This window comes from Hippopotamus amphibius, chromosome 10, assembly GCF_030028045.1.
Source record: "Hippopotamus amphibius kiboko isolate mHipAmp2 chromosome 10, mHipAmp2.hap2, whole genome shotgun sequence".
Lineage (NCBI taxonomy): Eukaryota > Metazoa > Chordata > Mammalia > Artiodactyla > Hippopotamidae > Hippopotamus > Hippopotamus amphibius.
This window is the reverse complement of record NC_080195.1, coordinates 79198672-79211209: the sequence shown is the minus strand read 5'-3', so window position 1 is coordinate 79211209 and position 12538 is coordinate 79198672. Positions and strand designations below refer to the sequence as shown.

The following is a 12538-nucleotide window of genomic DNA, read 5'->3' as shown; positions in this document are numbered from 1 at the left end:
TGATACATTCAGAAATTTGTGAATAATTCTCTCTAAGCTAAACAACCTTGAAACACCAAATTCAAAATGAAGTAAGCAAACAAAACAGTGACTTTATAATTACTGTCAACATCTTTCTGAATAGGAAGTCTATGTGCTATTAATACATAGAAACATATGGTGGCATTTGTTGTTTATGTGTTCAGTATGCAAAGAAATTTATGGTACAATAAATACATTTTTTGAGAGGAAAGGCTAAGTGTCAGGCATGGTGGATTTTTATTATTATTATTATTGATTAAAATAATGATGTACCATTAATTTAGAACCCTTGGATTTAGAGTCTGAGTACACATTGTTTATAGTAAAAGAGTATGTGTAAATCACTATACATACACAAAGAACAATATATTTTCATGTTTTCTAACCTTTAGAGATTGGTCTTAAGTGTTTTGGTCAGAAACAGTAATTGTACATAAAATTAAAATATAACAGATGACCTTTGAGGGAATATGGTGACATTTCTCTCCAGGGACATTGCTAATGTCATATATTGCCAAAGGACAGTGTATTTTTCTCCATAAATTATGTATAACTATTTCTAATGTTTTACCATAGTGACCCTCTTTCTGAAACATTACTCTGTTTAAAGAGGGGAAAGTAGAATCTTAAGTACATAAAAATATTCCAATTTCATGTTAGAATCAAATTCAAAGCATTGAGTACAAATCTGGATGAGTCATTTTTATTTAGTACTAATTTCTAAAATATTTAGACAGTAACAGTATTATTGTATTTAAACAAATAATTTAGTACCATGAAGGAGTAGCCATCCATTGCTCAGCAGAATAAATTGGTATCTAAAGATCCCAATTCTGTCTGTAATTAAGCATAAGATTTGAGTATTATCCATTCAGTCACTCAATTTTCTTGGTTCTAAGGCCTGTGTAAAAGTGCTCTTCCAGCTATATTACAAGTGTAAGACACAACTTTTGTCTTCAAGAAGACATATCTTTGGGGGAAGATAAAACTAAAGCAAGTGAATTAATTCAAGAGAAAAAACTTCTGAATGAAATAATTCATGGCTCATTGACAGGGAGAGACTGCTCATTGTTATTTGGGCTTCCGATACCCAGAGAGAAGGAAGAATGTCTTACTGGATGAAGAAACAGCACCAGCAGGAAGATCATTTAGCATGGATGGGCACTGAATTCCTCTTAATGAAAGAAGAAAAGAGAATACAATTATGTGAAAAGATAAAATGCTAGAAAAAAAACTACCTCAACAAACTCTTATTCTCAAAGTAGGAGTCATCTGACACACCTTTAAAATTAATTTTCATAATTATTTTTAAAGCTTTTCAAAAATTAATCCCAAAACTTGCTTAGGCAATCTGTTCCAGAGTTTATCAATCTTTATATTAATAATAACTATGATTTTCTAAGTCAACACTTTACACGCATTGAATAAAATAAGCCATTTGTAATACAGAACTTAGCAGATTAATTAATCAATAAATTATTGTCTCATTTAATCCTCTCCCATTGTCAGACTCCCACAAGATTCATTTCATCCCATCTCATGTCATGCAAATCTTCTTCTACTCCTATCCCCCCATCTTTCAAATATTCAGACACTTAGAATGCTTCACCATTATTAGCAATACATAGAGTAAAATCCCTAAACAAGTCTTTTAAAAAATTGAAAAAAGAAACCTATATTTTTCTACACAGAAGTCTATACTTTCCAACTTCTTTTCCCTCATATAACTAACGTTTAGATAGTGCTTGCATTACAATGTGTCAGACATTCTTCTAAGTCCTTTATGTACAGTGGCACATTCAGTCTTTGACAATCCTGGAAAATAAGAAGTATTCACAGTTTTAAAGATGAGAGGGTTAAGAAACTAGCCCAAAGTCAACCTGATAGTAGTAAGTTGTTTAAGGTTTGATATAAATAGTTTGTAAGTCCAGGATTTTGTGAGCAATTCCTTCTTCTTGAAAGACTTTCACTGACCTTTCTGCTTCATTCTACCACTTTCCTTCTATTTATATACAACATAATAGAACATAGTTTCATCCCAATACTGATCTCATCAGATGTTCTTGACATCATTCACTGCATCTTAACCACTATGAAACACTGGTGTGTGAGCAGAGAGAAGGCAAGGATTTGCAGCGTAACTCACCGCAGCATCTAATACAATGCACAACTCAACTGCAGGTAACTCACATAAAGGAATTGATCTCTGCATTCTTAGGTGTTTTACTTGTCTGCAGTCCATTGGCTGGGGATGAGTATGTATTATCCAGACTTCCCCAAATCTGTTTTTCATTGCCTTAAATTTTCACGTAATTCAAGTGAGATAATACATGAAAAAGATCATTAACTCTAGTTTCTGTATTAGTCAGTTCAGGCTGTAACAAAATATCATAGGCCGAGTTACTTAAATTTACTTTTCACAGTTGTGGAGTCTGGAAGACCAAGCTCAGGATTTCAGCATGGTCAGATTCTGGCAAAATTTCTCTTCCTGGTTTGCAGACAGCTGCCTTCAAGCTGTGTCCTTGCATGGCAGATAAATAGATTGGGGGGAGGGGGAGTAGGGGAGGGCAGGAGAAGCAGCTAGCTCTCTGGTATCTTTTCTTATAAAGGCACTAATCTCATCATGAGGGTGCCCACCATCATGACCTCATTTAAACCCAGTTTTCTCCCAAAGGCCCCATCTCCAAATACCATCACATTTGGGATTAGAGCTTCAACATATGAATTTTGAGGGGGACAAGATTCAGTTCAGAGCAGTTTCTTACTGCTTTTCTTTTTAAAAAAGAAAATCTTACTTTCCAAAGTCTTAAATATCTTATGTTAGTACATTCCCAGCAAAGAGATAGGGAATTAACTAGAATTGCTAAATATCACTTGATTGTGATGCAGAATATCTTTTAGGAAAACTAAACTTGAAAAACTGTGCTCTCTAGAGGTGATAATCCCAGTTTTACACTTATTTTTGTGAATTTAATTTCATAATTTTTGAAATTAAATTTCTCCAGGTGCTTTAAATCACTTTCTATATATATATATATATATATACACATATATACTCCAAAAACAAAAACAGAATATCAATATGTGGCTTTATTTTTGAAGTGGCTCTTATCATATACTCCAGTATTATATTTTGTTTAAATTTATTCTACTCTGCTCTGATTATTCAAGTCTTGCCATTCCATGACTCTGATGGTTGTTAATAGGGAACTACATTTGGTGACTTTTGCATAAAAGGCACTTGCTTCTCTTCAGTAATTCATCTTTTTTCTATTCATTCCTGCTTTTCCAACTCTTCTATTTTTCAATATTTAATTCTACTGCTGACCTCTGACATTTAAAGGGTTTTGAGATAGTTGGTTTTTTTTTTTTTAATTAATTTTTATTGGCTGTGTTGGGTCTTCCTTGCTGTGAGCAGGCTTTCTCTAATTGTGGTGAGCAGGGGCTACTCTTGGTTGTGGTGCATGGGCTTCTCATTGCAGTGGCTTCTCTTGTTGCAGAGCACAGGTTCTAGGTGCATGGGCTTCAGTAGTTGTGGCACGAGGGTTCAGTACTTGTGACTCATGGGCTCTAGAGCACAGGCTCAGTAGTTGTGGCACATGGGCTTTGTTGCTCCATGGCATGTGAGATTTTCCCGGACCAAGGATCAAATCCGTGTCCCCTGCATTGGCAGGCTGATTCTTAACCACTGCACCACAGGGAAGCCCCTGAAGATAGTTTTTATTAGATTTTAGTGAAAAAAAAAAAGTAAAAATTTCTTAACCTCACATATAGGTGAATTAACATGCTTGTTATAGTGCATGTCCTTAGAGATTTACCACTTTTGCAATATTTCAAATTTGGTTCTGAAAACATATTTATTTTAATATATAAGGACAATCATTTTCTCTTAAAAATGGTCTCAGGACCTAATTTAAAAATACTTACATAAAATGATTTTCATTCCAATTCTTACCATTTTATTAAAATGAGAAATCATATATAATAAAATATTTATTGTAAAATAATTCTAATACTTGGATTAAAAACTGTGCAAGTTTCTCTCCCTGCTTTGACCCTAGAAAGTTAGATAGTCTTTCTTTAGAATTTTCAATTCTATTTAGGGGAACAAAAGCATGATAGAGTAGACACTTGATGGTAGAAGTACTTAATGATGATTTCAAAGATATAATTATATAATTTAGTACTTCTCCATATTAAAATTTTTAAATAAGACTCTACTTTAGGTTATTTTCTACTCTTCTAAATATCAGAAGTTACTAATCCTAAATATTGTTATTTAACATGATTTTCTCTTTGGAGTCCTTTATTGAAAGTCCAGTAACCCTAACTGAAAGATGTTACGCTCAGAAAGGCTTTCTTTGTTTCTGTATGTTCATTTATTTGTTTGTTTTCTTGGCTGCACCGCGTGGTTTGTTTCAGTTCCCCAACCAGAGATTGAACCTTACAGTGGAAGCATTGAGTCCCAACCACTGGACTGCCAGGGAATTCCCACTTAGAAAGCTTTAATTCCACAATATTCATCTTTTATGCATTGTCAGGTAGAAAAGATTTCTAATATATTGCCAAACTTATTGGAATTTACTCACTCCCGTGTTAACAGGCTAACTCCAGCAAGTTTTGGGCTAATGCTTGATGATGAATTAATGGTCTTTAAAGACACATGGTGTATTTATCTGAATGATAATGCAGACTCAGCTATCTGTAAAGAAACTTCAGAAGGCTGCACTTCATCTTTTTATTGCTATGACAGTAGAAGAGGGATGTGAGAAAGGGTGTGTGAGAGATTCCCAGTGGGACTTAGACATTTAAATTATGTATAATGTTATCTACGCATTGTTCAAGTGGTTCTTAGCTGATCCTCAAACTCAGTCACTTGTTTTAGATGCTAAGAATAGAAATTAAGGACAGACTTTTAGTTCTAATAGTTATGGAGGAAAAATAAAGAGTGTAACCAAAAATGTTAGTTGAAAAAAAAATACATTTACAAGTAAACATGCAAAGGTGCATTCTCTGAAGCACTATTGTCTTTGAAATCTTAAAAATTCTAGGACTATATGTTGGCTTATTTTGTTGATGAGATGAAGGCTAAAGGTTGAAATCTTTGCTTTACAAATTATAAAAGTATATACAGAACATTCATGACTAGGGTCAAATAAATATAAATGTTATAGATTACTTTCTCTGAAAGTCTTATTTATATATATAAATTCATTTGAAACCAGTGAAAATATATTCAGTAATGAATGATAAATTTTAATTGACCTAAAACAAATTCTAACAGATCAATTTGTCTTTGTATAAATCATACAAAAAGGGGGGTAGACTACATATTATCTGAGACTCTACTATGAAAGTGAAGATTTTAGGCAGAAGTATACGAAATCAGTGCACTCGTTCACCAAGAGTGATCTACATCTCAAGTCTCTTTCTTCAATCCATCCACTATGTACAGATGTCATATGATTCCTACATCAGTTAAAAAAAAATAGTTTCTGTAGCTGCATTGGTCTACAGCATTACAAAGAATCAGGAATGAACACCAGACTCAGAAAAGAGAATCCATCTTCAAAACAGCTCAATGTTAAGAATGAAAATAAGAAAAGAAAATGCAAGAATGTATGAGCAGGATTTAAAAATTCAATTTGCATCTAATGAAAGTGTTTACAATAAAAGAAGAGAAATAATATATGCTCACCAAGAAAAAACATTTTTCCAGATATTTAAATGGAACTATTTTACTAAAGTAAGGAAAAATTATCAAACTATCACTTTTTATTGTCAATCATATAAAACTGTTTAAATTATTTGCTAAGTAAGAACAGAATGGGATTAAATAGAGTGTAGTTAAACCAAAGTCACAATCAGCAACAAAATCCTTTAGGAAGAAATTAGAAGGAAAATCTATGATAGAAAATCAAATCATCTAAACAGATAATAAACTTGGGAAATATAGCTAAAACAAAATGTAAATTAGTAAAATGATTATAAAAATAGGAAAGAGGGAATGACATATATGCAACATAAAATATGGTGTTTTTACCAATGCATAATTGGATTTTCCAAGAAAGAAAATGGAAAGAAGAACAGCTGTTAATCAAAAGTAGAGTAGGAAAAAAAAAAGAATTCACAAGCTAAGAAACAAATGAAAATCTGAATTTAATAAAAAAGTGGGTTTGCAAATGGAGCAAAATTTCTTACTAGAGACAAACTACAAAATATAGTCCGCTAAAATATCAAGATATAATGGAGGAAAAAACAAATATTCCAATAGCAATCATGCAGAAAATGCAGGTCACTTAGAAAAGTGAATGATTTCAGATTTATCTTGGGGGAGAAGGAGGCAAAACAAACCCAAATGATTTCAGATTTATTTGATAGGAATGGAAGGCAAAACAAATTGTCAACACATTGACAAATTGTTCTGTATTATTATTAATTCAAAAAGATAAAAACCAGGGATTCTTTAGCCAGTTGAGTATTTATTCACAATAAAATAATATACTCAGATATTCAAGGTTCAAGGATGTTGTTATCATGAAATTTTCTTTTGAAAAGATGTGTGTTTCATATGATCAAGGGGTGATGATATGAATATCTTTACTATCTAATTTTAGATAAATAGAAGCTGTAAAAGGAACTTTAGATATTGAGATGAGTAAAGAGACCAAACAATGTCAAAAGGAGGATTGTGGCTAATCCATTTCAATTTTTGATGCATTTCTGAGATCACCAGAATCAGGATGAAACTGTCATTATTGTTCACAGAGCACTTAGCTAGTGCAGTGGAAAAAAGAAAATGTACAACTAAAGAAGTTTGGTGGTCAGAAAATAAAAATGAAAAATACAATCTTGACAAATACTAGATATAGTGCTTTAGAAAACAGAGTACAAAAGCATGAATGGAATAAAGAGAAAAAAGGCATACAATTTAATGAAAAAGCTGTAATATTTTAAAATATTAAAATGTTTCAAAATATTATGTATTAAAATATTTATTTTAATGCAAAATAACATTAATGAAAATATGTAGGTCCTATATCAGAAAACTACACAATTTACTAAAAGACACAAAAAATTTAAATAATTGAAGAGTCATATCATGATCCTGGAAAATGCATCGTATGAAAGAAATCTACCTGTAAATTAGTATAATTCTGATAAACAATCTGTTGTATTTTTGTTTCTTGCAAAAATATTCTGAACTTTGATCTAAGACTTCTCCTCCAAGATAGTAAAATGATTTTTAAAACTGCAGTATTAGCATAGAATTGCATATATAGATCCCTCACATGAAATAGACTAGAATATGCAGAAATACATAAAATAGGTAGACATTTAGTTTATGGTAAGTGACAAAAATATTGATGAAAGAAATAATGTGGGAGACAACTGTCTGTCACAGAAGAATTAAAGTCATATTTTATGCTTTAGCCTCAAATCATAGACCAAAATATATTTTAGATAGATTATAAAAGTATAAATAAATAAAATAATAAAAGTATTAGATGACAACAGAAATCTCTATGTGTATAATCTTATCATGGCAAAAGCATTTCAAATCAGGATTCACAGGTCTGACCTCATAACACAAAATTTTGATAGATTTGATTAAATAAAATAGTAAGACATCTATGGCTGAAAAGACCAGAAATGAAGGATATATAAAAAGAAATTGCTAAAAAATGTTCATCTTTTTATGGAGAGAGCTGTTAAAACAGAAATTTCAAATGGAAAAATGGTCAGACTACATAAATAAGTATTCCAAAATTAATACATTAGTATGGGAAATAGTACTTAGACACATTTATGTTAACTTATAATTTACTAGTATAAAATATTTAATACTTTTCAATATTAGATGGATAATTTTCTTTTAATTATAGTATCTGCTTTTAACAGTATATGGGAACTCGGGTGCAATTGGTGGAGGATGAATTTGTGCAATCTTTCTGCAATATAATATGGCAGTATTTATCAAAAGTCTTTTAAAAATGTTTACATCCTCTGATCCAGCAATACCACTTCTCAGACTTTACTTCAGGAAATAAGACAGGTACAGACGTATGAACAAGAGCAATACCACTTCTCAGACTTTACTTCAGGAAATAAGACAGGTACAGACATATGAACAAGAGTCTTCAGCTCCCAAAAAGAGTGCCCAATTCTGAGAGATATTCATCAAATAAAATGGAAATAATTTATGGCTATCTGTATTTGGGAAATCGAGCAGGAGGTGGAATTTGAAACTGATTCTAAGGTATCTAAGCTAGGAATAGGAATAGGGAATTCAGGGGCATGGCAAATTTACTTCTTGCTTCTTTTTTTGGAGATTTATAGCCAATGACAGAAATTAAGGGAAATACAAGAAATACATAATAGAAAGTGAAATTAACAATAGCTGCTGTAACAGTTACTTTTTTTAATGCTCAGTGTTTTGAAAATAAAGCTTTTTTTTTTTCCCAAGCAGCCTGACGATGCATATATTCATAGTTGGACAAAAATTTTCTTCCGGGTGGAGATTCAGTGACCCATGCCTTGACTTATTCTTGCGGTCCTCTTATTTTCAACTTGTATCTCCTGAGATCACTCAGGAAGGTTACATGTGGGAGGCTTTTATTGGCTGGGCCTTCTTTCAGTTGTCTAGAACACAAATCACATGGTTAACATCCAACTGCCAGTGAAGCTGGTAAATTTCTAGCTCTGTGCACTGAAAGAATAGGAAACAAATTTGTTATCAGCTAGAAATCTCTGCCCCAATATAACCTTCTGATCACCAAATATTTTTACATTTTCTTTTTCTCACATAAACCATTGCCATACCCTGTCCAAAGAGATAACCTAAAGTCCCATCAAGCCAGTGTATCCAACTCACAGTCCAAGATCCTCAAATATGCACAGTTCTCCATCATCTCTGGATATGTTAGGCCAGGGGCCAAAACACAAGTTTCAATGCTCTTCTCCATCCCATACACAAAACACAATGATAGAACAGAGTCAGGAAAAGCACTCCTGTAGATAAATGCTCTCTTTTGGAAGTAGAGTAAGAATAGGAAACACTGAGTAGTCACTGATCCCTAATACTTATGAAAATATGCCAGACTGGCCTGACAAGTTCCCTCAGCCTTGGCAATCATTATAGTTCTCTGAAGAAACTGGATTCTCTTCTGTTCATTCTTTTTTGCCTCCTCCAATTCTGCCTTTCGGGAAGTTCGACCTTGTCAGTTATACTCAGTGGCCACATCAGTAGCGGGTGTTTGGTAATGTGCCCTCCATGGGGACCTCGCAGTTTTTATAGGTCTCTTCTCGCTTTTACCAAGTTTTGGAGTCCAGAGGTTGTTCGACGTTTCAGTTGTCAGACATTTCTTTCTTTTTGTATCTTTTCTAACTACATATGCTTCTTTGGCACTATAGTTCTATTAAAAACACAGTAGATTCATAATCTATTTGTCAGATTCTTGTGCCTATAACCACACTTCAAGACTTTTTGAAAGTGGAATTGCCAGGCCTAATTGATTTCTTTACATTCTCCCTCTAAATCCCTCTTGTAGACTATAAGCAGCTCCCATGAAGCTATTCGCACAGTGAGCTTTGGAGGATAGGCCGTACACTCAACCTGACTTTTGCCATAGGGCTGAGACTTGTCTAGGGCACTTTGTTGCTCAAAAGCTCGCTTAGTTTTATCTCTTAATGTGGTACTTTTATAAATAGTTGATTTTCCAAACTTTTGGGTACTTAAACGTGGGGCTTTCTTTGATCTTTTCATTTTTGCTTGAAAACTGGCCATCCTCTACTGGGCTCAGCTCTTTTCTGTAATATCTTACAGGAATGTAAAAGTATATTATTAATCTAATCTTTCCAGCCACTTCCTTTAAAGCTGCATGTGTAATAGGCACTTAATCCTCAACATTGAGTATTCATCTTCCTCCTATCAATAACACAACACAGTTTGTAACACCCCCCTCTTCTTGAAGTATGATCCTCCTTTTTATCAACTACTGTGTACTCTCCAGGATCTCTGCCTACTCCTCTTTTCTCTACTTCTCAGTCTACTCTGCTGGAAGCACTTCTCCCAGACTTTAAACATGGGAGCGTTCACGTCTCAGTTTTCAGACTTCTCTGTCTAGACTCTCTCCCTTGGGGAGTTCATAAATTTCCTTAGCTTTAAATAATATTTATATAATGATAAATCCCAAGTTATATTCTCTAACCCCAGCCTTTCCTACGACATAATCGTAGTTTTAAAATGGTACAGTTGTGTTTATCACATTAAAAAAATACACACACACATATTTTCAGGTGGAGAAGAGGAGAAAGAAAAGGCATATAACTATACAGAATCATATATGTATATTTGTTTATCCTGTTTCTCCCTTAAAATGTAAACTCAGTGGTAACAGTAATTTATGTGTCAGATGTTATATCCCCCAATATCTTGTACATTATAGGCACAAAATAAATATTTGTTGACTAGATGATTGGTGTAATACCCGTTAATAAAATTTTATTTTAATATGCTGGTTTTCAGAGTAACTCATTCTAATGCAGATATGTACTTTATGTCTAAATAACACACTAACTAGAACAATATTTTTCTCTTTTTTCTAGATCCCAATGCTCTGGCTGGCCAGACTGGCCCTGATCATGCTCTTATAGGAGGAATTGTGGCTGTAGTTGTATTTGTCACTCTGTGTTCTATATTTTTGCTTGGACGGTATCTGGCAAGACATAAAGGTAGGTTATATTTAATAAAGCATCCTTAAGTTTGGCAAAAAAATTCTAAAGACTAGCTTCATCATGAAATATGTGAGTGTATATGTGTGTGTGTGTGTGTGTGAGATTGTGGGTGAAAGAGAGAGATCTAAATACTAAGTTATTTCAGAGAATTCTTGATTATTTTACTCAACGTTAAAGTTGGATTGGCTTAGCAAGATAATACTTAGCCAATAGCCAGAAGTCACAGAGCAAATCATTGGCTCAGGAAAAAAAAAAGAAATAGAAGCAAGTTCGTAACTTATCTCTAGGACTGAAATTCAACTCTGATATTAATCATTTGGTAAGGTTTCTATTCGTAAGTTTACAGACACATATGTGGCCATATTAGTGAGGAAAATACGTGATTTTTCACAATGGGCTAGGTAGAAAACTACTGATATAATCTACTTTTAAATGGAGTTACCAAAATGAATGGTGATATATTTGATGCAGTCATTATCAACATCTTAACAAAGGGCCCTGATTGCTACAGCTGCATGGATCACATAGTCTGTAGCCATCATTAAAGAAATCAAAGTACTCATTACCCGTTCCAGTTTGGCTGTTGCCTCTGGTTATCCTGACCACAGCTTCATCTACAACATATACCTGAAAACTGAAAGAAGGTGTGCAACTTTAGAAGGGTGAATTGTGTGGTTTCTTACCCCTCAGAATAAGTTTCAGCATGTAAGAAATCTGGCATAAGTTTCTTCCTAAATGAACATAGCTTTAATAGTGGCTATTTTACCAGTTTGACAGAACTAACATATTTTTCTTCCAATACCCACAGGAACATATTTAACAAATGAAGCTAAAGGAGCTGAAGATGCACCAGATGCTGACACAGCCATTATCAATGCTGAGGGCAGCCAAGTCAATGCTGAAGAGAAAAAAGAATATTTCATTTAAGATGCAGGCCAAGATTCTGAATTTTACTTACCAGGCTGGCTGCTGGAGAAAACTGGCTATCATCTTTCAGAGTTCATTTCTACCATCTCCTGCTACCTTTATTAACTTCCATACAGTACTGCTACCAGTAGCCAGTGTATACCAACAATCAGCTGTTGAAAGCATCATTCTTTAATTACTGTACCATCCATAATGCAGGACATTTCTTACTGCCTAAATTCCACACCATTGCTCTTTTAACATACAGTGCTTGAATATACAGCCTTAACAATGTTAATCATCTCCTTGGATCATGATATTGAATTGTTTTTATACATTGAAAACAAATGTATGCAGACTTTTTTTTTCCCCTCATTTTTTGTCCTCTTTAAATCAAAGACCTTGTCAGTTTGCCATTGGACAGCTTTCACAAGGAACAGGAGTGGGTAAAGACCTAATGTACTTAAGTTCAATCAGATGTTAGAGGTTTACGATGTTTTCTACATGTCTATCTTCAAAGACATGTTTTGGAAGCATATGCCCTAAAAAACACAAACTGAAAAAAACTACTGTAGTATAGATCCTGGAATTTTTGAGATTGTACTGGTAAAACTGTATCAATTAGCTATTTAAAAATATAGTATTTGATACAGGAGCCATGTGTATGGATTGCAGTTATGACATGCTATCTTATATAATTATATGGATCCTACCACTAGGTTATTTTAGCTTCATATACCAATAAAATGTTGCAAACATTTTACTGTTTTGGGAATCACAAAGATTTCATTCATTTCTCTAATTTGATTCTGTAATTTATTTGCTCCACAAAGACTCACCTGCCTAAACAAAATTGAAATATCCATAGGGCACA

The 12538-nt window shown here is 33.4% G+C and overlaps 1 protein-coding gene across 1 annotated transcript in view; it reads left to right on the top strand.

The window, feature by feature from the left end:
* Positions 1 to 12012, top strand: part of CADM2 (cell adhesion molecule 2) — a 248822-nt gene extending 236810 nt beyond the window's left edge. Inside the window, exons 8-9 of the mRNA XM_057697218.1 lie at positions 10630 to 10755; positions 11567 to 12012. Coding sequence (XP_057553201.1) covers positions 10630 to 10755; positions 11567 to 11685 — 245 coding nt within the window. The 3' untranslated portion in view covers positions 11686 to 12012. The remainder of the gene's footprint in view (positions 1 to 10629; positions 10756 to 11566) is intronic.
* The last annotated feature ends 526 nt before the right edge of the window (positions 12013 to 12538 follow it).